Source organism: Triplophysa rosa, linkage group LG1 (assembly GCF_024868665.1).
Source record: "Triplophysa rosa linkage group LG1, Trosa_1v2, whole genome shotgun sequence".
NCBI classification, from domain to species: Eukaryota; Metazoa; Chordata; class Actinopteri; order Cypriniformes; family Nemacheilidae; genus Triplophysa; species Triplophysa rosa.
Genome location: NC_079890.1, coordinates 33,379,344 through 33,403,599, shown reverse-complemented (window position 1 = coordinate 33,403,599; position 24,256 = coordinate 33,379,344). Strand labels below are relative to the sequence as shown.

The window sequence follows — 24,256 nt, the reverse complement described above, 5'->3', positions numbered from 1 at the left end:
TGTTGTTATAAAACTGCTTTGTTATTAGATTTTTTTATTTTGAGCCAAATCTCAATATTGTCCTATGGTGTGACTGTCTCAAGCATGGTTCAGTAAATTAAAACCTTTATAAATTAAAAAGAAAAGCACAAATGTGTTAATAAATACATCAGGCATAATTTTTTGTAAAGGGAGGAGATCCTGACACAGAAAGAAAATGGAATCAAAATGATTTCGTATAGAAAGAGCAGCCTTATACTTTATAAAATTAATTCACATCTTAATGAATATAGTTTGAATTACAATTAGCTGTGCTGTGCAGTAGGGAGACACTAGAAAAGTTTCAGTAACATACTGACAGAAAATGTTTTTACACTTTGTTTCTACATTTTCTGGGGGAATCAATTTGGAATTTTTTCTTCCTTTTTACATTAGATTGTAATGTTTCGTCTATGAATTTATTAATTTATATCTATAAAACATTGTCAAAGTTAAATAAGTGTAATAGCTCTCACTTTCTCATTTAATGCAATAACTACCATTTCTGTCCTTTGGTGACATAATGTCCTATGGTGTGACACACATAAAGGAACCACACATTTGTTTTTATCTCATAATATCTTAAAGAACAGTTTGGGTATTGCAGTAGGGGAGTTATAGTCATCACTCATCATAAAATAGCCTACATTTTTAGCAGTTTTGAAAGGATGACAGCAAATTTTGTCATGGGGAAAAATATGTAATTTCACAATTTCATACTAAATAAATAACACTTCATAAAAATAAGAGTCTAATGATGAATTTGGATCTCTCTAGTGATATTTGTATTTTTTAATAATATATTTTTTCTTAATCCTTGCCATGTCACACCATAGGACATTTTGGTTAAGATACTAAAAAAAAAAAAAACTGTGAAAGAGATGACTAATTTAGTGACACCTTATATTTTCTGAAACTTCAGACTTCACCTTACATAAATATGTGTATTTTGTCTACAGAAATGGTGTTTACAAAAACATTTTTTACTGCATATTCGTAAACTACCCAAATGAACTTTTCAGTTTCTCTCACAAACATATCGTTTCGCTTTATAAGACATTTTGAAACCACTTGGCTTTTTGGACCCCATTCAATAGCATTGCAAAACTATACACCTATACTGGCTTTATAAAATTATAATTTAATTAACTTTCATTTCCAGTTGACTATTCCTTTAAATACATTAAAATAAACATTGATTTAAAAACATTACAGTAATATAGTAAAAATTGTAACAGCCATTAGAATCACTGGGGAAAAAATGATGTATTATAAAAAACACGATTCAATCAAGTTGAACTCATGCTATACTAACAATGTTTTTTAACGTTTCGTTGATATATTTTATTGTGCTTTTCCAAATTTTCAATCAAACACACCTAATGGACAAAGTTTAAAGCTCTTGTCTTGATGCTATTGTTAGGTTGGTGATCATTCACTGTTGTCTACACCAGGACAAATCAGCTTTTGCATTATAAACACGTCAATCTTTAAAAGTGATCTTAACAAATAACATCAGGCGAGAGTCAAAACACACAGATGCAGGTTTGCATCGACACTGCCACCAGCAGAGCGCCAGGATGTGAGGAACTGAAGGGAAAGGAAGTGAACAGGGACCGTACACACCCACCGGTGCATTAGAAAGACCTTCACTATAGGGGAGAATAGAGCTCTAATCCTCATGCGTATGACTGTTAAAAGAGGTTTCACTCCCCTCTGCAGGAGATGATCAGACTCTAAACAGCACCACAGGAATGCTGGGTCGTCTCTGCTCGGAGGCCACAGGCTCCACCCTCCACTGACAGCTCTCACTGATTGGTTTAAAGATGACTGACAGACAAGCACACTCACCAATAAGATGGTGAAGTTCTCCAGGACGCTGTTCATCATGTACTTCTCAGGCAGGTGTTTGAGTTTGTGGATGAAGTTGATCATGTATTCACACATGGGGGACCGGCTTATCCTGTAGACAAAGCGTCCGTTCTCAAAGCGAGCGTACTCCGTCTGCAAGGAGAAAGTGAAGAAAATAAAAACAAAACTAACAAAAAGTACCACGGTAATACCATGATTATTTGGGACATGTTCCACGACAGCCCAAAAGCATTCATTAATTGTACCATTACAAATAACAAAATGCATCATAATATTACTATACGATCCCATAGTTTACAAACAATTTTACTTAAGAGAGCAAAATAGCAAATGAGATCTCTTTAACATCTCAATTCTTTCTCCTAGACAGTGATGTGATGAAATGGACAGCAAATGCAGACCTTAACCCAACTGGGTCTCCTGCTTCTAATATTTTTCTTTATTTAAAAATCTTCTTTGTTTCTACTTTTATTTCTCTTAAGGCATTTTAGGAGAAACATCTGAAACTAAGTTGATAATTGAATTAATTAAGTCTCTTCATCTATAAAAAATAAGCCAAGAGCAATAATAAAAAAAAAAAGAGTACTATAACTCTTATCTATACAACATCTGCTTTGGAACGCTACTAAAAATGTGAGGTATGGTTGATGCATACCTCTACTTTCTCTACGACCTGTTTGCCGAACGAACAAACTTTGGTGGAGCAGGTGATGGTCATGTTCTCCGGGCTCTCGTATTGACTGCTCACTCCATAGAAGCCCCCAGATTCATCCAGAATGTTGCAGTTCAAGTCCGCCTGAGAACCCATAAGATCAGAGCTTTAAGTGACTATAACACTAACATTTAATGTTAAGATAGAAGCTACTGTGACAACAACAAAAAGATGACTTTACCAAACATTGTTTCAACGCAAAACTGCCATCTAGTGGCAACTTTAAGCATTGTTATAAATTAATTTCCAAAATCCAAGTCATATGGAGCCCTTTCATACTTTTTTGATTACTTTTACACCTTGATAGTCCTGTTCATATAATAAAAAAGACTACTGAGACCACTGAGGAAAGAAAGTTATACAGTACAGATTTGCACGAGGGTGGGTAAAACCAGAATTTTCCTTTAAGATTCAAGTTTTTTTACACAATTAATCGCGACCAGAATAAAAGTTTGAGTTTACATAGTTATATGCCTCTGCCCAGTGCATATTTACTTTGTATTTAATCATAAACATGTGCACATACATGTACATATTTAGGAAATATCTGCACGTATATATTAATATTTAAATAGCATTTAAATTATATATAAACGTTTATTAATTTTTATATTTTATATACATGGATGTGTATGTGTTTATAAATACAATATTAATATGCACAGTGCACAGACATATATTATGTAAACTTACTGCGATTAATTGTGGAACAGCCCTTCTACAAATTAGGATATTCAAGTCGCTTTTATTAAAATACCTTTATAAAAACATTACTGGTGTGCATCTTGAGACAAAACAATGGGAATTACATATTTAAAGGTATGTCAGGGCAATTTATTTTCAGTTAAGACAGCTCGAACTTTCATTTTAGTCTGGGACTAGTCCTAAACCTTGTCTGTGAAACCGGGTAAAAAATGAATCAAGTTTAAGGAGGGATTAAATAACCCTCAAAAGGAAAAAAACTAACATTTAAAAAATAAATCTCAAAAAGTACAAACGCAGTCTTCTATTTCAGCACGGTACCACAATGTTCATTCTGGTATTAAAACCATGAAGAACTCTCAAATATTCATTTCTGACATACTCGCTTTTCATTAAGACAAGCCCGTTACATTTTCACATCATATTCAAGAGGCATTATTGTGTAGATCCAGAGTTTCATTTGAAATTCAGATCCCGCTGTCACTTCAAACGGAGCCCAGCTCTGACCACGCCGTGCCTCACTTTGTTGCTTGCCGCTAGTTAGCATTTCACAAAACGAATGCGATGTTTGAATAGCTATTAGAGGAGCAACCAGGTCATCCAATTGTTTAGAAATATTAAACGGAATAAGTAAAGGCTTTGATCACAGACACTCCAGCTATGCCGTGCCAAATATAGCTGGCAGTTTGGATGCACGGAGAGAGCCGTGTTTAAACTTAAGTGGCACGGCGTCTTTCGGGAAATGCACAATTATTCATGCATGTAATCACTGGGTGGACAAATATTTGTGATAAATAAGCAGTTGTATGGGAGGTAAACATGCATTGCGGTAATTTTACTCTCATTAGGCTAGAAATCCGGGGACAGATAGGACATACATTACACAGAGCATTGTGTACGTGGGTTTTTTTTGCGCAACATAAAAAGTACAAGATTGTTCCAGGACTAATTGTGCGTTACAATGTCTTCTTTTGTAGTTAATTGGCCCGTGCCTTTTGTGGGGGTGGGCTGTGAATCACTAAACAGATGCTCATTTCCACAGAAATTCACTCACCCAGAACTTTATGAGAAAGAATGAATTTTGAGGACCCTTGCCAAACAGCTCCTTCAGCCCTCCTTTCTTCTCTGGGAATTTGTCGTAAATTTGACGAATGTCCACTGACTCGAGCAAGGCATCGCTGTAAGAGTAATTTGTCTGACCGATGTGTACGAAAAGATGCTTGTTATACTGCAGAGAACACAGAGAAATAAGAAATAAGAAAATAGTCCCTGACAACGATAATCAATTCTATTTTCATCTAAGTTTGAACATTTTAGTACAACTTGACAATGTGTATTTCTTAACATTAGTTAATGCATTAGCTAACATAAACTAAAAAAAGAACAATACTTCGACAGCATTTATTCATCTTAGTTCATGCTAATTTAAGCATTTATAAATACATTTCTATAATCAAAAGCTGTATCTGTTTACAATAGAAGATTATGCATAACGAACTAACATGAATGACTGTATTGACACATTGACAACTTACATAAACAGACTAAAAATGCTGAAAAACTCATTGTTAGTTAGTCATTTGTTATCTATTTAATGCATTAAATAAACAAACACATTATTGGTCTTGTAAATATTATTGAGCTGTATGCCGGCCCAGACAAATATTTGATTTTGAAGAAAAAAAATCCGTGGAATTGATTTAAACGTCCAATTGGTAAAATGTGTTAAATAAAGCAGAACACACAACTCGTTGGCACAGAAAGCATTACCTAAATTAGTCAATATAATTAAATAAACTTGCAGGAGGAAATATGCTGAATATGAGGGGATTCTTTTTCTGGGCGAGTTCATATTCTGTTTGGTGCTGCCTATATACAGCAATTCACTGTATGTGAACTGTAGTCTTCATTTGAAATAAAACAGAAAAGTGATGTGCTTAATTTTCAACTTTCATGATAGTACAAAGTGTTCTCCAGCAATATAACGATGTTTGCTATTATAACCGTGCATTTTATTACAGTATCTACAATTAAATTACTGTGCTGCTAACTACTGTCAAGGTTTTGAAAAGGCAAACGGGATTTCAAAGAACGCAGTTCAATTTTTTTATTGTTGGATACCATTAACTAATAGTTGCAAAGACATAAGCTGACAATCGTTTTGAATTTTGATTGTGACTACAGAGATTTATTTCCTGGGAATAATGTGCACTGATGAATTGTCCAAAATAAGAAATATTTATTCATAAAGAATTAAGGGTCTGTTTTCATGGTGAATACTCACAGCATCTGGATCTCTCTGGTGTTCCAGGAAAGCCGAGAACTCTACGAGTCTGAGTTTAGATGTGCCGATAGATCGGCCCTGCCAGGCGGGCGCTGCGGGCACTGGTGCTGCCGGGGGCTCATAGCCTGTGCACAGAAAACAATATAAGCCCTTTGCTGAATCTGAAGTGATAAAAAACATGGCTGATGGTGACCGACATACTTGTGATTGTAGTTGCTGGCTGGATAGGGTATGCCTGGTGGGCAAATGGCTTGATGCTGAAACAAAGACATAGGAGATGTATAAAATATATATATAGAAAATACATAATTAAAAGGATTTAATGCGTTTCCAGAATAACGACATAACTCGCTTTTTTAACCACCATAATACGATGTATCATTGGGGAAATTAACAATGTATGTTTCCTGAAACCGTAGTAACTCTGTCGGAGATCAATTGTTTGAACCAAATTAGTTCAGTAATCTAGTTGATAACACCACACAGATGGTGGAGTAATGACGTCTAGTAATAAATACGGTCAGATCGAATTAATGTCAAATTCTTGCTGTAAATAACATGCATTGCATTTAAAGGCTATTTTTGTTATCTGATGTTTTATTTCACGATATTTAATTAATTCTACGTCGCTCCGCCCAGGGATTCCCCAGGGTCCGAGAGCACGTCGGCTCATCCGCATGCGCACTTTTCAAAAAACAGAGCTTCTATTTTCCTGACAAACTAAAAGATGTAAAATTGATGAAAATATGTATTTAGAATGATGAATATAGAATGCATGTTGCTTGCTTACTTTGTTTAAAGAGTAAACATTCCTTGAATTTTATATTTTGGTTTATGCAGTGTCCAACACTGCATAAACCCCCACTTTTTTTATAATAGGCAGTTTTTCTTACCTCTTGACTAACTCTCAAATGATTCGTTCGCCGAATCATCCGTCTAATCCCCTCCATTCTGCCAGCATACTCTGATGTGATTGGTCAGATGGTCTAGTCTGCTAGTATGATTGGTCTACCGCAAACGAGGCTCACGAGCTACAGTGTTTGGGGGAGAAGAGTGAAGTTTTCCCGGGCAGTCCTAGCAAAACGTAGGCGGGGACTATATGTAGTGACATAAATCCGCGGCGGTTCGTGAATCAGACTAAGGCACGACTCGTTTGCGTGATTCAGAGTCGACTCCCTTTTTTCCAAGCCAATAACTTTGTTATTCATTCACCTTCGGCTTTACAACTGGACAGAATGTACTGCTTACATTCACACACGGCAACATTACACACCGTATGAAATGTAATTTACATGATCTCGTAATATTTACTCTTTAAAAGCATGATGCATGTAAGTCTACATGTCATAATAATAAGGAACTATGCTTCTAACCACAGCTCTAGACCTGTAGTTTCAACCACGCAACTTTGCGATGCTGCTTGCGATTGATCGTTTCGGGAAACACTTGAATTGTTTAACTATGCTGGAACGATGGAACTTGAGACCACAGTTGAGGCTTTTGGGAAACGCACCCCTGATTGGTGCCCTAAATAGGTTGTATTTAATGGCCATTTATTTATTCTTGTTGTCGTGGTTTTTTTTTGCATTTATTCTGTATACTACGGAGCCCGTCTGGTCACCAGTCGGAGAAAAAAAAACAAGACCCGCAAATCCGTGGCCACAGTTTTGTAATTTGTTCCCTCAGTTTATAAAACCGTGCTCTCGGATTAATAAACTGTACACACGAGTTTCCAATCCGTGCTCTCGGTTTTGTAAACAGTACCCTTGAATATTAGATTTAACATTAAGTATAACTTTCTGTAAAGCAATTACTGTATGTCACTTTTTATATAAACATCCACACAAAAAAACAGCTCCTGAAATATTTTATGATCAGGTCAGTTTTATTTCAAACACATTAATTAAAACTCATCAGAACTGTAGACAAAATAGTTAGTTACTAAAAATGATAAGATAGTATGTTATTAAAAAAGGTGTTTTATTTGCAGCAGTCAGATTGTTCCGTTGTGCGTGAGAAACGCAGACTGGGATAAAGTTGGTTTGACGTTGGACATTCGATATTCGTGAATTTATGGACCATCTCTAAAGTTACATACACATGAAAATACATGTTTCCATGGATTATTGATATTTATTAAGAAAAACCATCAAACCATATGCAAATATTCCTGTGTTTCACTGTACAGTTAGTTTTGTGGCTTTAAATGCTATTGAAGTTGGAAACATGTATTTTAATGTGTATGTAACTGTAGAGACCCTAAATTCACGAATATTGAACGTTTAATGTCAAACCAACTTTATGCCAGTTAAATGCGGAAATGAACGCGTGCTTTATCCGCGCTGTTAACGCGCGTGTGTGTGTAAACACATTAAGAAAACTTATAATATAATCTAAAATAAAACAGTAGCCTATACAATATTGGATAATGTTCCTGCAGGAGCTTGTTCTGTTCTTATGAAATGCAGAGGCTTCAATTCCGCGAGTAGTTTGCAAAACTGTGTGAACGGATTGCGAAAGCGTGGGCACAGATTATGAATTTGTGGGAACATATTTCAAAAACTGAGGGAACGATTTACAAAACTGTGGCCACGGATTTGCGGGTCTTGTTTTTTTTTTCTCCGACGGGTGAGCAGACGGGCTCCGTAGTATACTGTCTTGTTGCTTATAAATTGCTAAAAAAAAAAAAACCTTGCTATACAAAGACTACAAGGGTTGTCTTGTTGTTGGGCACCTACAGTAAACTCACATTCCTGTGGTAGTTGTATTCCTCATTTAGGAACTTACATTAAAACCACTGGCTTCAAAATTCACCTTTGAGGTACGACTGTCTGTCACGTTTGTTGTAGAACAAAACAGGAAAGTCTCTTTATGTAATGTTAACCGCAGACCTTACTTTACGCATAAACCCAAAACCGCTATTGTAAAACCCACAGGAAATTCCCAAGGGAACTCAAAACTTAAGGACTACAAAGCATTAAACTGTGGCGAAGAAAAAGAAAAAAGAACTAGAATGTTTCATATTGTGAGTTCTGTAAAAAGATCAGATCACTACATTGAAAGATGAAGGTAAATAAATAAAACTCACTCTTGAGATGATCCAGGCTGGCCTGTGGATATCATGCCCTGCCAAATCTAGAGAATTAATCACAATGCAAGTAAGACAATAAAACACGGCCTATCAGCGCTCACACACACCATCTGTACACTCCAGATATAATGCTGACTGAAAAATGAGGTGTACTATGTGCCATGTATTGCAGTTATCTTAACTTTGGCATTAGTGGCCTTATCAGATGAGGGAAGGTGTGTAATGGGATTGGACCTGAATGGATTGGCCCGGCGGCCAGCCGTGTGACTGAAGTGCGGTCAGTGATTGGTGGGTGACAGAGGGCGTCTTACCCCTGCTGCTCCCGGGAAGGCTGGGCGCGGGATACCTGGCAGACCCAGCTTGTTGTGGATGGCTGTGGCAGAAACGATCTGGGCCGAGGACATGGAGGCCATGCTCTGAAGAGCTTTGTCCTTCACGCTTTGATCCTTTAACAGCATTTACAAGAGTTTAATACTCAGAAAGGGTATGAATGGGGAAAGTAGGGGTGAAACGGAAATGAGAGAAAATGTAGGTCGAGAACTGATTGGATCATTGGCAGATGGGCGTTGCTAACAAAATGGAGGCAGATTTGACCTCCCATGGATTCCGAGGGGGGGAGGAGGTCAATGTTTTTTATTAAAGATTATGAATAAAAAAATAATGAAGTGCACAGATAAGTCACTTATACAAAACACTACAACATTCCACAAAAAATATGACTTTTCAATTTTGATTTTATGCTGTTTTTAACTTTGTACCCCATATTTTCGTCTTGTTTTATGCATAAACTCAATTTAGATCTTTTTTCCTGAAGAAGGCTGTGTAAGCCGAAACGCGTAGATTTACTCCATGTAGCCCTGTCTATTAAAGGCTTATTAACTATACCACGCGAGTGCCTTGGAGTATTTTTCCATTTTAGATCTTTTTTCATGTCATTTTGCTTTTCAAGGATTGCATCTTGATTTAAGAATGTTTCGATATTTGTACAGGAAAACAAGACAAAATTATTAAGAAATGTATTTTAGCAGTGTGGTCTGGTACACAGTTCATCAACAGAGACTAAATCTGAGACGACTCGTGCAAATGCTACAATTTTACATTTTTTCCTAACAAAATTTATCAGTACAATGGCAACATAATTTGTATGAACAGTTAACATCTGACAAATGATTTTTAGTGATCTTACTAATAACTATTATCATCAGCATTGATGCACAGATTTACTATAGTTTCTGTACCAAATGAAAACTGTGACACAAAGCGAGTGGTGAGAAATGAGAACAGTTTCACCCCTACAGAGAACAAACATGAACACAGAAAGACAAGGCAGCCCACACAATCACAAACACAAGATCCACAGACAGAAAGCATGCTAACATGAATAGCTAAAAATGTTATCAGCCTGTATTGCCGAGGACATAAGATAGCGTTTATTATGAAGCGAAGAGCTAAAAAAGAACTAAACCCAATGAGAAGTGACATTGACGTTATTTTATTCCTCAGCCACTGGATCATGATGCATTGTGTCTGTTGGGGCCGGAGCTTAAGTAACTTAACATTTCTGTACTGTATAATGTTCTCATTTAAAGAACTTGAATCAAGGTCTTCAAACAGTATGCGGAAGAACGTGCTAGAGAACGGGGCTGAAGGACACCGCAGCTTCTTCCTTAAACATCTGGTTATTTCACAATGAGGCTGAAGATGTAATCTGACTTTTAAAGACTAAAGATGCAAGCACAGGTGAATTTATAAAACTGCTTATTTAATTAACTGCGCTTAAGTGTATATGTCTGAATGCTAAAAAGGCAAACAAGTGCCAACTCTATTATAGTGAATAAATATGTGTTTCAGACTGTTGTCCTGTTTGTGAGCATGCGAAACAGCGTAGCAGCAGAAAAGAGGCAAATAAAGCATGAACATCAGCATGAATTGAGCCTGAACATGCTGGCAGTAGCTACACAAATATAAATACAAAAAAAGAGAAAGAGAGAGAGAGGCAGAGAGGCTTAGATCTTCAGCAGGTGTTTAGCAGCTGCTACAGCGTAAGCAAAAGACAAGCTCAGCAGCTCAGCCAGACGAGCGACACGTCAATGCACATTCAGCACTGAAAGCTCATACTTACCATGCTTGTCACCTAAAAAACAAACAAACAAAGTTTGTTGTAATTGTATCACCGGCACTCTTGGTTAACATTGCATTCTACAGTACATTAAAGGGATAGTTTACCCAAAAATGAGTGAAATGTCATTTCAAACCTGCGTGGCTTTCTTTCTTCTGCAGAACACAAAAGAAGATATTTTGAAGAATGTTGGTAACTGAACATTGGTTTTGGATCCCTACAATAGAAGTGAATGGGTACCGCCGTTGTTCGGTTGCCAACTTTCTACAAAATGTCTTCTGTTGTGTTCTGCGGAAGACAGAAAGTCACAGGTTTGAAATGACGAGGGTGAGTAAATTATGACAGAATTTTCATTTTTGGCTGAACTACTACCTCCTTTTACATTTCTCTACACATGTACACAAAACAGCTGTTCCTGCTGAAATCCCCAGTATAGGTTGAATTTTGGATTTAGAACAAGATGTACTAGGACTATACAGGTCAACCAGCTTGCACCATGTTTAATCCGGACATCTGCCCATCTTGAACATTTTTGGGTGTAAACATGATGTAAGCTGCAAGACACCAGTACTCGCCAGTATTAAAATAACTCTTTTCAGCAGGATTGTAATACAATGACCAAAATGTCGGTGACCTTAGATCACGCTGCTTTCAAAAAGCGCCTAATCATTTCAACAGTATGCACTCAGCGATATTCTTAAAAACAGATTTGCCAAGACCTCTCCAGCTAAGATTAAAATCCAATGCGAGATGAACTGCAGAAAGCATCTTTAGGCGAGATTCATAGCTGATAATATGCCGGTTTGAGTTCACGGTGGCTGGGGTTTCATTACAGACCAGCTCAAAGAGTAGCACCATAATGACAGTCATTTCAGCGAACATATCTCAGATAAGAGCACACTGGGCAGGTTTACTATAATGCTACGCAGCAAATGACAGAAAGGAGGCTCAAATTCTTCCCCGTTCCTGATTTCTAATTTGCTTTAGATGAGAGCAGATAAAGATCCATACAAAAGCTGGCTGTTTTTACTCTGGCAGCCGCCAGTGTCCCTGAAAGACCAGCCATTCACAGCGCAAACGCACACAGATGCTCACACACGCACACACACATAAACGGAGGAGTCATTAATCTATCCGCGTAAACTGGGAACTGTGGAAAAGTGTGTTGGTCAAAAGGAGTTAGTCATTACCTCTGAAGAAGAAAGGGAAAGAAACAAGAAGGCAAGAGAGAAGTCAGACCAACCCCGAGGTCTTTTCTGTAAACACAGACATTAGGAAACGACCCTTGCAGATGTGTCTTAAATGACAGGTCAATTTATTATCAGATTATGTATTCCACAAAAGGCTTCCTTTTTAGTAGGCAGCATCTTTTGTGAAGGAGATGTATTTGATGTGAGGTGATTATATGCGGCACACTTTGCTGTTGACGCGGCTGAATCACACCGGGGGGGTGGCGTTTGGAAATGGTGGGCGCATTTGGGAGGGGTGATTTCGCTGTTTCATTAATGCAGCAGGAGGAAAGTGTTTGACGGCCAGTGGGTTATTGGGAAAAAAGCCAAGAGAAAGAGAAAAGAGGGAAACGCCACAAAAAGCATCCAAGCGACAGCTCTAATGGGCCTCTTTGGTCTGGACTTCTAGTGCAGAGAGTTTGAGGAGAACAGGTGACCTCATTAAACTCCGGGAGGAATAAAGGCAAAGCGGCGCTTGTTGTGCTCTAGACCCTAGCGCTGTCTCCTGCGGTCGTGTGGCCGCTCGCGTTTGTTACAAGCAGTGCCCGAAATCCTGCTGACCTCCAGCTCTCAGCCTCACCAAAGAAAGCATACTGCCAGCTTGAGAAAACACATACCAAACACATCACACACATGCAAACACAACATTCACATGACCAGCAAAGCGCATGATGCTTTTGAGGTTCTCTTATATAGTTTTTTTTTTTGTTGTTGTTAAAAATTCTCCAAAATGTAAATTTAACCATTTATACCAGATTATAGAGAGAAGCAACTCAACAATAAAATTTTATGTAACGTTATTTGATGTAAGACTTCTGTATGCCACAAAGACGGACAAAGAACTTTTCTAAAAATACCCACAGTCCCCTAAATTAGAGGGGTGGAAAATTCAGGGATTTATAAAACCTCAGTTCCAGCTCGGCGAGCATTTTTTTCTGCATTATGGAACAGACTTGTAATAGTTACCTTCACTCCCCAAAGAATATTGAATTTCTCATTCATACTCATTCCTGAAGCATATGCTTCTTTTCCTTCATTCCCGCTACATTTACTGTCAGTAAGATCTATAGCGTTAAAGCCTCAAAGCACGTACATTTTGTGGTCACCGACATGCAAGAGGGAAAACAGTCATTGACACAGACGTCCACTGGCGAGCGTGGAAGGAAGATGCATACGGGGACTGGATGAGGGGTGGAGGTGCTGAATTATGTATGTTAAACAGGCCGTCGCATGCGAGCGATCTAGGTTAGGAGAATTAGAGCGACAGGGCATTCGCTTGCATCACAAGGAAACAGGAAGTGAGAAGCATGGCAACCACGAGCACAAAAGCAGAAAAGCGCATACCTTTAGCTTGGAATGAAACTCACGAGATTTCCTTCTGGCAAGAACCTGAATGTGACTAGACACCTGCGGGGTAGGGAAGGGGAGGAAAACAAAGGAACAGCCTGTAACCATGGCGATGAAAAGCCCCCCCAGCAACTGGGCAGAGCCAGACGTACCTTGATGGCAGCTTGGATTTCTCGAACTTTCTTTCTTGCTAAGACCTGTATGTGACTAGACACCTCCAGTTTTTCAAACAAAAAGAAAAGAAAACCATAAACAATTGTAGACAATTTTTTTACAAGCAGAACATTAGAGGGGGGGTTTAAGCTCGGCTCTGTTAAAGGGGGAAAGCGTGCCAACGGCTACCCGGCGACCCGCTCACCTTGCTAAAGTGAGCTGATTAAGGCGTTTGCAGGCGTCTTAAGCACATTAGGAGAGCGCAGATGTGATTTTTTGTGTTCGGAATGAGAATGGCCGCGTCTAGTATTATTCGGGGAGGAGAGCGAGAGCGGCCGCGCGGGCCCCGGGGCCCCTTAACCGCCGCTCTGCATATTCCACTAAGTCACACTTGTGTTTGTGAATTATGTACTAACGGTGAATTAATAGTGATGGGAGGCGTGCGATGTTGTAACTAGGCTCCGTCGCGAGAGGTTACGTGGATGGAGTTCCTCATCTTAATCAGGCCAATCACACATAAGTGGCTGTTGAACGGGCCTCACGCTGAACGCGGTGTGTTAATGAGGTCGGTGGTCTCCGGAGGCCCGCCGCTCTCCCCTCTCCAGGCCGGCAAAGTCACATTTACACATATCTCAGCTCCACAAGTGGTCCTTTGACCTTTCCAAATTAATTACAACAATCACTTCAACGGTTCAGGCTTAGCCAAATGAAATTAGAATGGGATGTGAAAACGTTTGGGTCGATTTCTGGACTTTTCACTTTGCTTCGAGTCTGAGAAATGTCAACAAACATTTTGTTATTTGCATTTTTTTATGCTGTAGGACTAAATGGATGTAATTGTAAACTCTTCTTTCTGGATTCAATTTGAGCTCTTTCAACAGCTTCAGTGCCAAATAATTCTTGATTTATTACAAATAAAACAAAGCGTATTTGCACTTGTAATTTAAGTTTGTTTTGCTGCAGAAATGTAAAGACTGTTTAAATTATCGCCGGTGCTAAAAGACAACGTGCCTTTATTTTAAGTAAATCTAGCAGATAAGCTTTGAGACACAGCTAAGCACAGCCCAATGAAGAATTACAGCTGCATCAACACATATTATATACTGTAAAGCAACATTCAATTAACATGACATATTAAACATACATTTCTGAACAGGTCAACTGTGTAAGAACATCTGGCTATTTTTTAACACACGTTTTAAAATAGTGATGCTTTGTGTTTGCTAATGTTTGACTCAGTGTTTTCAGCCACAGCTGCGGTTTAGCGCCGCGCTCTCATGCAGCTGAATAAAACATCTGCTAGCTAAGCCCAGCGTCGATGGTTCTTCTCTCCTGAAGTGTCACCAGCGTTCTTGCACCCAGCTGCAAAGCTTCATGCTCCTCCGTGTGTGACAGTATGTGTGCATGCGTGTGTGTATAACCTGTCTTTATATGTAGGGGTGGGCGATAAACACAGACATATAACTAAAATGAAAAAAACAATATTTCTTTATGCATTCGAGTTATCAGAGTTATGCAAAATGATGCACTTCAATAACTTCAGATTCAGCATTAATAGGCTACAAGTTTAGAAGCGACAGGTGTTTTCAAATTTTATTATTGGGTGAATAAAAAAAAATACATATAGTTGGTGTCCTTTCAAAACCTCGTATCTATTTTGTGATTTAATTTATTTGGTCATAAATCCTTATTATTTGTCACTCTTTATGTTTGTCACTCGGCTATGCAATAATCTAACCATTATAAAGTATTAAAAAGTGCTTGCCAACTTTGAATTTTTAAAATAATTAAATACTGTGTTGTCAGTGCTTATTTCATTTCCTGAATAACAACAAATTTGGACATATGAGGTTTCAGAAGGACAATATAGAAAATAATAAACAAGTAAATAATAAAGAAATTATTATTAAAGTATGGAATAGTGTTCTGCAAGTAAAGAGACTCATTTTTAGTTAGATCAAAAATGTAAGTTCATTTGCATCATTGCTATTTATTTTGACACATTTCATTGCAATTTGTAGTTTCGTAAATCACTTCTCCACTAAAAATGTGCATATCATGATATGTGCATTTTCAATATGATTATCTAATAAAAATCGAATTCGAATCATCATTTTTGCTTTTATCGCCCACCCACTGAGTACGTGCAAGTATCTCTTTATGTCTACGTGTAAGCTGTGAATGTCCCTGCAGAAGCGCAGACAGCAGCGTGCATGCAGGACCACGCGCATTCTCTTACCTGCTTCCTCGTCCGCGTCTTCCCAGTTCTGAGTTTAATGTATCTGGCTATTAGCTCATTCCGACCTACAGAAAAAACAAAAGACGACTTCAGTTTTAATTACATAGTGCTTTATTTCTCTGTGTATTGTTTTAAAGCAGCTGTAAATAAAACATGTTAGGACAAGAGAAACACGTAAAGTGCGCAAGTAACATACTTGGAATCCAATTACCCCAATCAAAGCAGACACGCATGACCTCGTATTCGTATGCATAAGCCAAAATTTCTAAGTATCGTGTTGCAGCCTCTCCCCCGGCGAACAAACAAACACGGCTAATTTAAATGAAAACACGGCCGTGCGCACTATTACCATGAAAATAGCCCCAGAACTCAGCCTTTCAATTTAATCTAATTTAATCCCAATTTCTTCAAAGCCTCACGAAAAGAAACAGATCCAGACATTCATACAGTTACATCAAGTAATGGCAGAGGAAACATATTCATTTAACACACTGCTGTTCTCACTAAATAATAATTAAAGCGTGGTTTTGTAGTGATCTTCAATTAATGGTGACACATTCTTGCGCCCTCTGCGCTGCGCTAATTACTAATGCAGGGCACAATGACCCCTGCTTAGCCTTTTCATATGTTAATAACATACCGCCACCCCAAAACTATTACGCAAATTATAGGTAAGGAGCCACTTTAATTATGTATCCAACTGTAGCCAACGGTTGCCATAGAGCCCTTGTTTTTCTTTCCCCGCGGCCCATTTAATAAAAACTAGCTTTTTTAAACATGCGACCGCATAACTGATGTAGCTACAGTTTACAATTTGCTTTGGAACAACATTAAACTGCGCTTTGCTCGGAGTATAATTTGCATTAAGTAAAAGGACCGGTGAATAGAAACACTCTTACGCTTGGACGCATATGAAACTTTTAGGCGATGGGCATGCTTTAAATTTGTGTAAGAGGAAAGGGGAGAGAACAAAATCTGAAAATGACAACAGCCAAACTTGTATCTTATGCATGCCAAACCCCAGTGTAACAAACCACTAAGCCACACCTTCAACAAAGCACAAATTACAATCATGTCAGGGTGACCCAAGTTCACATGCGAGACATTTTGAGATTACATTACTTTTTTCCTCATTTCCTTACTCGTTATACTGTCTGTTGAAAAGACCAAAAGTGAATATTTAAAAAAGCAGTTGGAATGGCAGCAGATGTGTTCTGGGTGTAGTGCGGGGCGGCTGGCGTGACGGAGGCTGGCCGAGGTCTGTTGTTTGTGAAATGGGCACACACAGAGACGGCAAAGCTGCAGCCTTCACCTGCTGTGCGCTGGGGAAAGCTTGTCGTGATCAGGTGGGCTGGGTAATTTCTTTTGAGCTTCTGCTATTAGACACACCTGTCGTGTGAAACGGAATCTCTTTCTCACTCACCTCCTCTCTCTCTCTCACACACACACACAAAGTGAAACTATATAAAATAATAAGTTGAATGAAGCGTTTCATTTCTTGCTGGTGTGAAAAAACCTCACTAATCAAGAATTAAACTGATTCTTGTAATACTTTTGAATAAAAAATATCTGGAAATATTAAAACATGAAATATTGCATTTTAAAATACATATCGCAATCTGATGCCAAAACAAATATGAAATAAACAGAAACAATTGCAAAAGTAAAGAATGTAGACATTCAAGAAAATGAATTTTCAGAAGTCATGAAAATCATTTGGTTCCGGTGCATTTAAAACAAATCTACTCTAACCTGACTCTCCCAATCCCAGATGCAAACAAATGCATACACATTTTGGCAAGATATGTCTGTATAAAAAAGGAAACCCCACACTATGAAGACTCTGGCCTAGTTGTGTGTTTCGCAACATAATGAGAAACTCATCCGCCAATGAGAGCGCGATACCAACGGGCGTGATGAAAAAAAGCAGTCTCTCTTTCCTCACATGAAGCATTTTGTTAAGTCCGTAACAACGGCGGGAATCATGTGACCTCGTGGACAAATAAATAGCATCTTGGGATTTTCTGTTTCAGCCCAGGTCCCCAGCATGCCAACACTGTAATCTCCCCCAGATGAAGCCAGAGCCTCGCCACTTTCAATAATTCACACACTGTGTACACATAACACGACAATGAGGGCATTCATGCAGACGCCTGATTCCTAGATCAAAGCTCACAAACGGCCAGCTGTAAGCATGCTTACTGCTGAATAATTCATTCTTTTCAATGCCTTGAAAAAACCCCGCTCAGCGGGACTTGGCCAGCGCGCTTTCTTTCCTGCGTTTGCCGTGCAAAACAACACTGGCAAAGAGAAATGAAGTCACAAAAAGAAGGACGGCACACACTGGAGGTACGGAAAGCGGAGGAAACAAGCCGCCCCCCATGACGTTAATACTTCGTGTTTGTGGAGTATTCTGTTGTGTTCAGAGTGAGGGTGAACAGAGGCTCTGCATGTGGATGCACGTGAATCCCTAAAGTGTCTTATTTAAAGTATTAAAGGAACAGTCCACCAAAAAACTTTTATCCTTACATAATTCTTACGTAATGAAGTCCTCATGCTGTTATTTTTTTCATTGGTTATTAAATTTACATTTTACATGTACGCATTTGGCAGATGCTTTTATCTGAAGTGACAAGGTGTACTGTAAGTTAATGACAGTTCTTGTATGTTAGTGATAGTTCATGTGACCATGTGAGATGTTGATCTTCAAAAAGACAAAGTACGATTAAAGCACTATATATTTTATTTAGTTTCAACTATATATTTAAAATGAGCTTTATGATGTCACGTGTCACGTGTAGCAATTTGTCCAACAGGTACATACAGTAGATGGTACAGATGTAAATTCAGATCTTTCCTTATTTCTAAAACTAATACAAATCATTATGCAAGTAACACATCATCTAGTGTTCATATGTAACATTTATCTTTATTGAACACTCAAATAAAAAATCTACTTTTCCAAAATTATTCACAAAAAGGCTGGCAAAAAGGTTATTCTAGACTACAGGTGGCAATGCACTTTTCCACCATTTGCAAACATCCACAAAATAAAAGTAAGTCAATTCAGTAAAGCTCCAAATAAAGGTTTCTAAAATGACCTAAAACTAAAAGGGAGAAATCAGAGATCAAAAACTCATCCATCTTCATTGCGTTTATGGATTTTTTTTGGTGTTGAACATCAGTCGGCAAAGCAGGTGCCTGTACATTAGCGCCACCAACTGAGCTGGAGTAAAAATAGTGGCACCAGGTTTTCTCCTAGTTGCATTAAAGGTATAAAACAGTAGAAAAAAGAATGACCGCTGAGCAGGAGGTTAGATCGGGAAGGACGTAAGTCTACTGAAAGAGTTCTCCGGTTGTCAGTCAAAACAGCAGGGAAAGGATTAGGCATTTATGACCTGATTCTCCCAAAAGCAGAGCACAGGGAACTGAGCTTGGAAAGGAACGTGCATATTCCCCCCTCGAGTAAGAAAAGGCTTCCCTTAATTTCAAAGACACCAGAGTCCATATCAATAGCTCCTGAAACAGCAGAGGACTCTCAGTGGGGCCCAGCGGCACCCCTCTTTCTAGGATTGTCCCCCCGGTTGACTCTTCATTCAATTAGGAATGCACCTCCGCCCTCGGCACCAGCTCCCTCTAAAGAAAGAGAAGCAGAGGAGCAGACTCCCTCCTCGCTTCCTACCAAAACCCATCAGCGGTCCCTCCCTAATATAGACACAAATTCTTTTCCCCTGCTCTGACTGCACAGATATGCACAGACAGACAGCCAACACTAATAATTGTCTCCAGACTTAGCTAATGTCCAGCTACAATCACACCTCCAGAGTGCAAATTATCAAAGACACACCCAATTCAGAGACAGACAGCATTGTGAGGGCTTTCTGTGAACAGGGTGTGTCTTTAATAATTTGCACTCTGGAGCTGATGTGTGATTGTAGCTGGACATTAGCTGATGGAAAACAATTAACAGACTTGGCACAAAAGTTCATCCTCTCGTTACATGCGTCCATCATTGGGCTCCTGCATCTCCTTGAAGTGATGAGGTTTACACAGCTGCTATGTCTGGGACAGTTTCATCGGACACACACACTGGCCCGAAGATAACTTCAGTCTGGGTTTAGTTATAATATAACAATTTATTTTATATTTAATTTTTATTAACATGAATATTTTTATGAATATTTCATAATTCAATAATTGTAATTAAATTAAAACTATTCAACACTTATTGATTCTTTGCGGAGGTCTACAGGAAGTTAAGTTTGGGCCAAATAACGTTTCTTTATGTTGGTGACACTGAAACCGTCCATAGAATAAATTGCATCCCTGCTAATATTTCATATGCTTTACATTAGCATTATTACATGAAAAGTAATAGTCTGTAGGATATTTGGACTGTTGTATTCATAGCGCTCATGTATAATTATCTTAATTCAGCACGTAGCGGTCACCCTGAGCACCTTAGACTAGTACCACCTGTTTTTTTCCAGCAGGGTGAGGCAACACGTGGCAGCTCCCTCCACCTCGCAGATCTAACTGGGATGAAACCATCACCACCAGCACATCCATTAGCATCCTCTCAGCCCCTCACAGACAGCACTCGGCAGGAGCCAGAGAGCCTCTACAGCAGGAGTGTGTTATATCATTGAAAAAGACAGCATAAAATTGCCATTGATTCCACACTAAGGGGGTGAAGCAAATAAAGCCCCATCATCCTTCCTGCCAGCATGTCACAGCAAAGATGATTTAATCAAAGCAAAATCCTGCAGCTCAGCTCAGACCCCATGCAACAAACATTGTCCTCATTTATAGTTATGCCATATTAAAGCCTTTTAATGGCTTCGGTTATGGCCTTTGATTGCTAAAACACATCAGGATTTTTCCTCCGAGCTTCTAAAGGGCTCATTTCCTGTTGTAGCACATTTGTTTAACGCAGGCCTGACCGCACTCACATCTGGTTGGTCGGGCAGGGTTGATGTCATCGGATGCTGGATCCTGTCCGTGGAATCGATAAGAAGAGAGAGACTGTCAAGGCTCACTACAAATCTATCCTTATTAGGACATCCCTACAAAGAATAAATGGCAATTCTACCAATGATTAAAAATAACTAACACATATGAAATGTAAAGGAAATAAAGCAGTCATTCGTTCATGGCATAGCAAAAGAAATGTGGACCTTCAGGTAATTTAAAATAAGGAATTCGTTTTTATAGTGTGGTTCAAAGGTGATCGTAATTTGACAGAAAGTAGTACCTCAATACAGTCACCGTGAACATACTACCACAAAAGCATGAATTCTTTATATTTGATATTATCCCGGTGAGACCTGTGGAGACAGCAGTCCTTCTCCTGTGTTGAGTACAAGACACAAAGACCCTGCTTCCCTGTCACGCGTGATAGATGACTTGAGGGTCTCCGGCTTCCATTAGCATCACAATAGTCTAAACCAACAATATGGAGGCATTCACTCCAATGGTCCCTGGCTCGACTGGGATGGGGGAAGGGCCAAAGAAGGGCAAAGGGAGGCAGGCAGGAAGCCTTTTACACATAAGAACAACGGCATCCAAAAACACGGCTTGCTACGAGGGGAGCCACACAGGCAGGAGACAAAGAGCAAGATTTGTGCCTTGAAAGTTGAGCAGGTGACAGAGCCCAATTCAAGAGTACAGGCGCAGGTTTCTCTTGCAAAATGTCAAATGAATTTGTGTAGTTCTCAATCTGTTGCTTTTGTGTGACACGAGTTAAAAGTATTATGTTAAGTTGCACGTGGTTAAGCTATGAGTGTCATACACACAAACATAAAAAAAGTGTACTGATGTACCGTTTGTGTAGTTTTCTATCCTAGAAAAAATATTGTTGTTTAAATATTTCATTCGATTTACAGCCAGAAGGCATTCTACCCCAGCTACTGAAGTCCACTTAGACCAGTTAAGAAGTTCGCTCCCAATATCTGACCCATAATAACCAGCTGGCTCTTACGGGTGACTGAGACTCATGACGGGGCCTCGGGCTTTCTAGAGAGGTCGCAAGATAAAACTCAAAGCCAAAGTCGGCACACCCGTAGCCTGTGACCATAACGTTGGCCTTTCTTTGGGTCAACGCACTGGCCTCTGACTCATCCTGTGGCTTTAAAGAGTAAATATTTTGTGATTTTTAAGGTCATACTTTGGTTTATGGAGTGTCCAACAACAAGTTTACGTACATACATGGCGTAAAAACACTTTCATTTTCTAATAATAGGCAGTTATTATTACCTCACTTCTTGACTGACTCTCAAATGATTCGTTCGGTGATTCATCTGTTTAATCCCCTCCTTTCTGTCAGCCTACTCTGATCTGATTGGTCAGATGGTCTAATCTGTTGTGATTGGTCTACCGCGTGTAGTGTCGCAAATGGAACGTAGATGGGCATTAAACGGAGTGACACAAATCTGACCCGGAACTGAAATTAGAACCAGACAACTCGTTCACGTGATTCAGAGTCAACTCCTTTTTCCCCAAGGCAATAACTTTGTTATTCGTACACTTTCGGCTTTACAACTTGGTAGACTGCTTACATTCACACACAGCAACATTACACACCGCATGAAATGTCATTTTAAGGTTACTTTTTAACAAGCCAAGACTCTAGCTTGTACATTTTGCACTGTGACCTAAGCGTGCAAGCGTCTCTGAGGTTAGGCCATTCTGCCAGGGCCATCTGCAACCTGCTGAGAAAGCAAGGCCTTACGCACACACACTTGCATATAGACACTCACCACACTGGTGAAGATGAAGTAAAGTACAACATTTGTTAACACAAACCCCATTGGAAAAACCCAAAACCTATTTATGTGTCCTATTTGTGTTTGTAGCACAAATGATTACATGCCTGATTCTTTAAATTGTGCATCTTTGTTGAGGTGTATCTTTAGTTTTCTTATTAAGACTTTATAGAAATGACTAGAAATGTGACTGAAAAGGAGGGACTCAAGCCAAATCCAGCTGAATCATTAGGGGTAAGCTTTTTGGACACGAAGTTATCATCAGCAACCACACAAAACACCCTAGCAACAGCAGAACAATTCAGCATCCTGATAGTAACACCCTGGTAACCGGCTGCTAAGGTTGTGCCTCATAAAATACTGCTCACATTTTCATCTGGAAATGTAAAAATGTAGTTGAAAGAAATCCCTGACAGAGCCATTAAGAACTGTAAACAAAAGATTCTTTAGTTAATGCTACAGAGAAAATCCAGCCGTTTTTTTATATGTGCTTGTCTTGATTTCTGAGCAGAAAACACATTTTCAGAGTTCAAAACCAGACTGCACATATTATATGAATGAACGACATGCAAATACTAAGAAATCTTTTCAACCCACCAGACAATATCTTTTTTGCACAGGCATTTAAATCTCATCTCATAAGAAAGTATTCATCTGCTGTTGTATAATGTCAATAACGTACGTCTCTCACCAGGCCACAGGCCCCCGATCGCATTTAATCTTTCAAATAGTGATTAAATCTAAGCTTCCAAGGCTTTTATTAATTCCAATCTACACTTCAGCCAAGGTTTCTGGCTTTGTCTCCCAGCTTTCATATCTATATGGCTATCCTTCATAAGCCAACTTCATAAAAATATTTGAAAGCATTTAACCTTAATGTAGAAATGGCAGTTTCTGTTTGAACCCATTATTTTTCAATGTTTCATTAGCGAATGCTGATGGATGGTGAATTAGTGCTAGACGAGGTGTGTATCTTTTCAGTGTGTACAAAGCTAACATCAATAACCATGTAGCTCTAAAATGACGAAGAAACAGACCAGCAGGCTTGAAAAATGACTAATGTTTTTTATTCTATTACGTCTGACCAAAAATATCTCCCACTCCATCACTGTCACGCAGCACGCTGCTGTTCTACAGTGAGTGGAAATCTGGTATGTACAGTAACTGGGATCCTCAAGCATACGTGGTTAACGGACCATCAATCCAATCCACACAGTAAGAGAAAATGCCATAACACTACCAGTGCCTACAGCTCAGATTTATCCTCTTATTTTATGACTCTCTGGAAAGCTTGATTCTAATAGGTCAATCATAGTCGATTATCTTCTGAAAAATGTAAAACACAGCTGAAGTCATTTTTTGTGATTTACTGTTTTCTACATTAAACGTATTCAAAATAATCCTCATAGTTCCCTTTGTGTTCTTCTACAGTTTTGATGAGCTTACTTTTTTCTCAAATATGGAAAAAATATGAATAAGTGAGTGAGCGGTCAAAACTTTTGACCGGTAATGTAACTGGGCTCGTTTCAGATTTTTTTGCATTAGGCTATATTCTTTGCACCAAATCAAATAACTTCCTCTTAAAGCAGCATTACATAAATGTTGTCATACACTGTCAAGCGTTGTGTTACGTTTACAACATCTCACCCTTAATACCACACAAAGTTCTCCCCTACAGTGTCCCAAGTGATTTACAAATTCTTTCCATTTATCTTTTACTGGTTCA

General features: G+C 38.8%; 1 protein-coding gene across 5 annotated transcripts in view; it reads right to left on the bottom strand.

The window, feature by feature from the left end:
- tead1b (TEA domain family member 1b) overlaps positions 1-24,256 on the bottom strand; it is a 63,511-nt gene that overhangs the window by 3,465 nt on the left and 35,790 nt on the right. Inside the window, exons 4-14 of one of the 5 annotated variants that reach the window (XM_057333986.1) lie at positions 15,767-15,831; positions 13,527-13,589; positions 13,372-13,434; positions 10,802-10,813; positions 8,991-9,125; positions 8,677-8,723; positions 5,790-5,845; positions 5,589-5,713; positions 4,359-4,532; positions 2,546-2,686; positions 1,870-2,022 (exon numbers count right to left, since the gene is read on the bottom strand). In XM_057333986.1, the coding sequence (XP_057189969.1) occupies positions 1,870-2,022; positions 2,546-2,686; positions 4,359-4,532; positions 5,589-5,713; positions 5,790-5,845; positions 8,677-8,723; positions 8,991-9,125; positions 10,802-10,813; positions 13,372-13,434; positions 13,527-13,589; positions 15,767-15,831 (1,034 nt within the window). The remainder of the gene's footprint in view (positions 1-1,869; positions 2,023-2,545; positions 2,687-4,358; positions 4,533-5,588; positions 5,714-5,789; positions 5,846-8,676; positions 8,724-8,990; positions 9,126-10,801; positions 10,814-13,371; positions 13,435-13,526; positions 13,590-15,766; positions 15,832-24,256) is intronic. The other 4 variants (XM_057333994.1, XM_057334010.1, XM_057334003.1 and 1 more) reach the window with 4 other exon arrangements.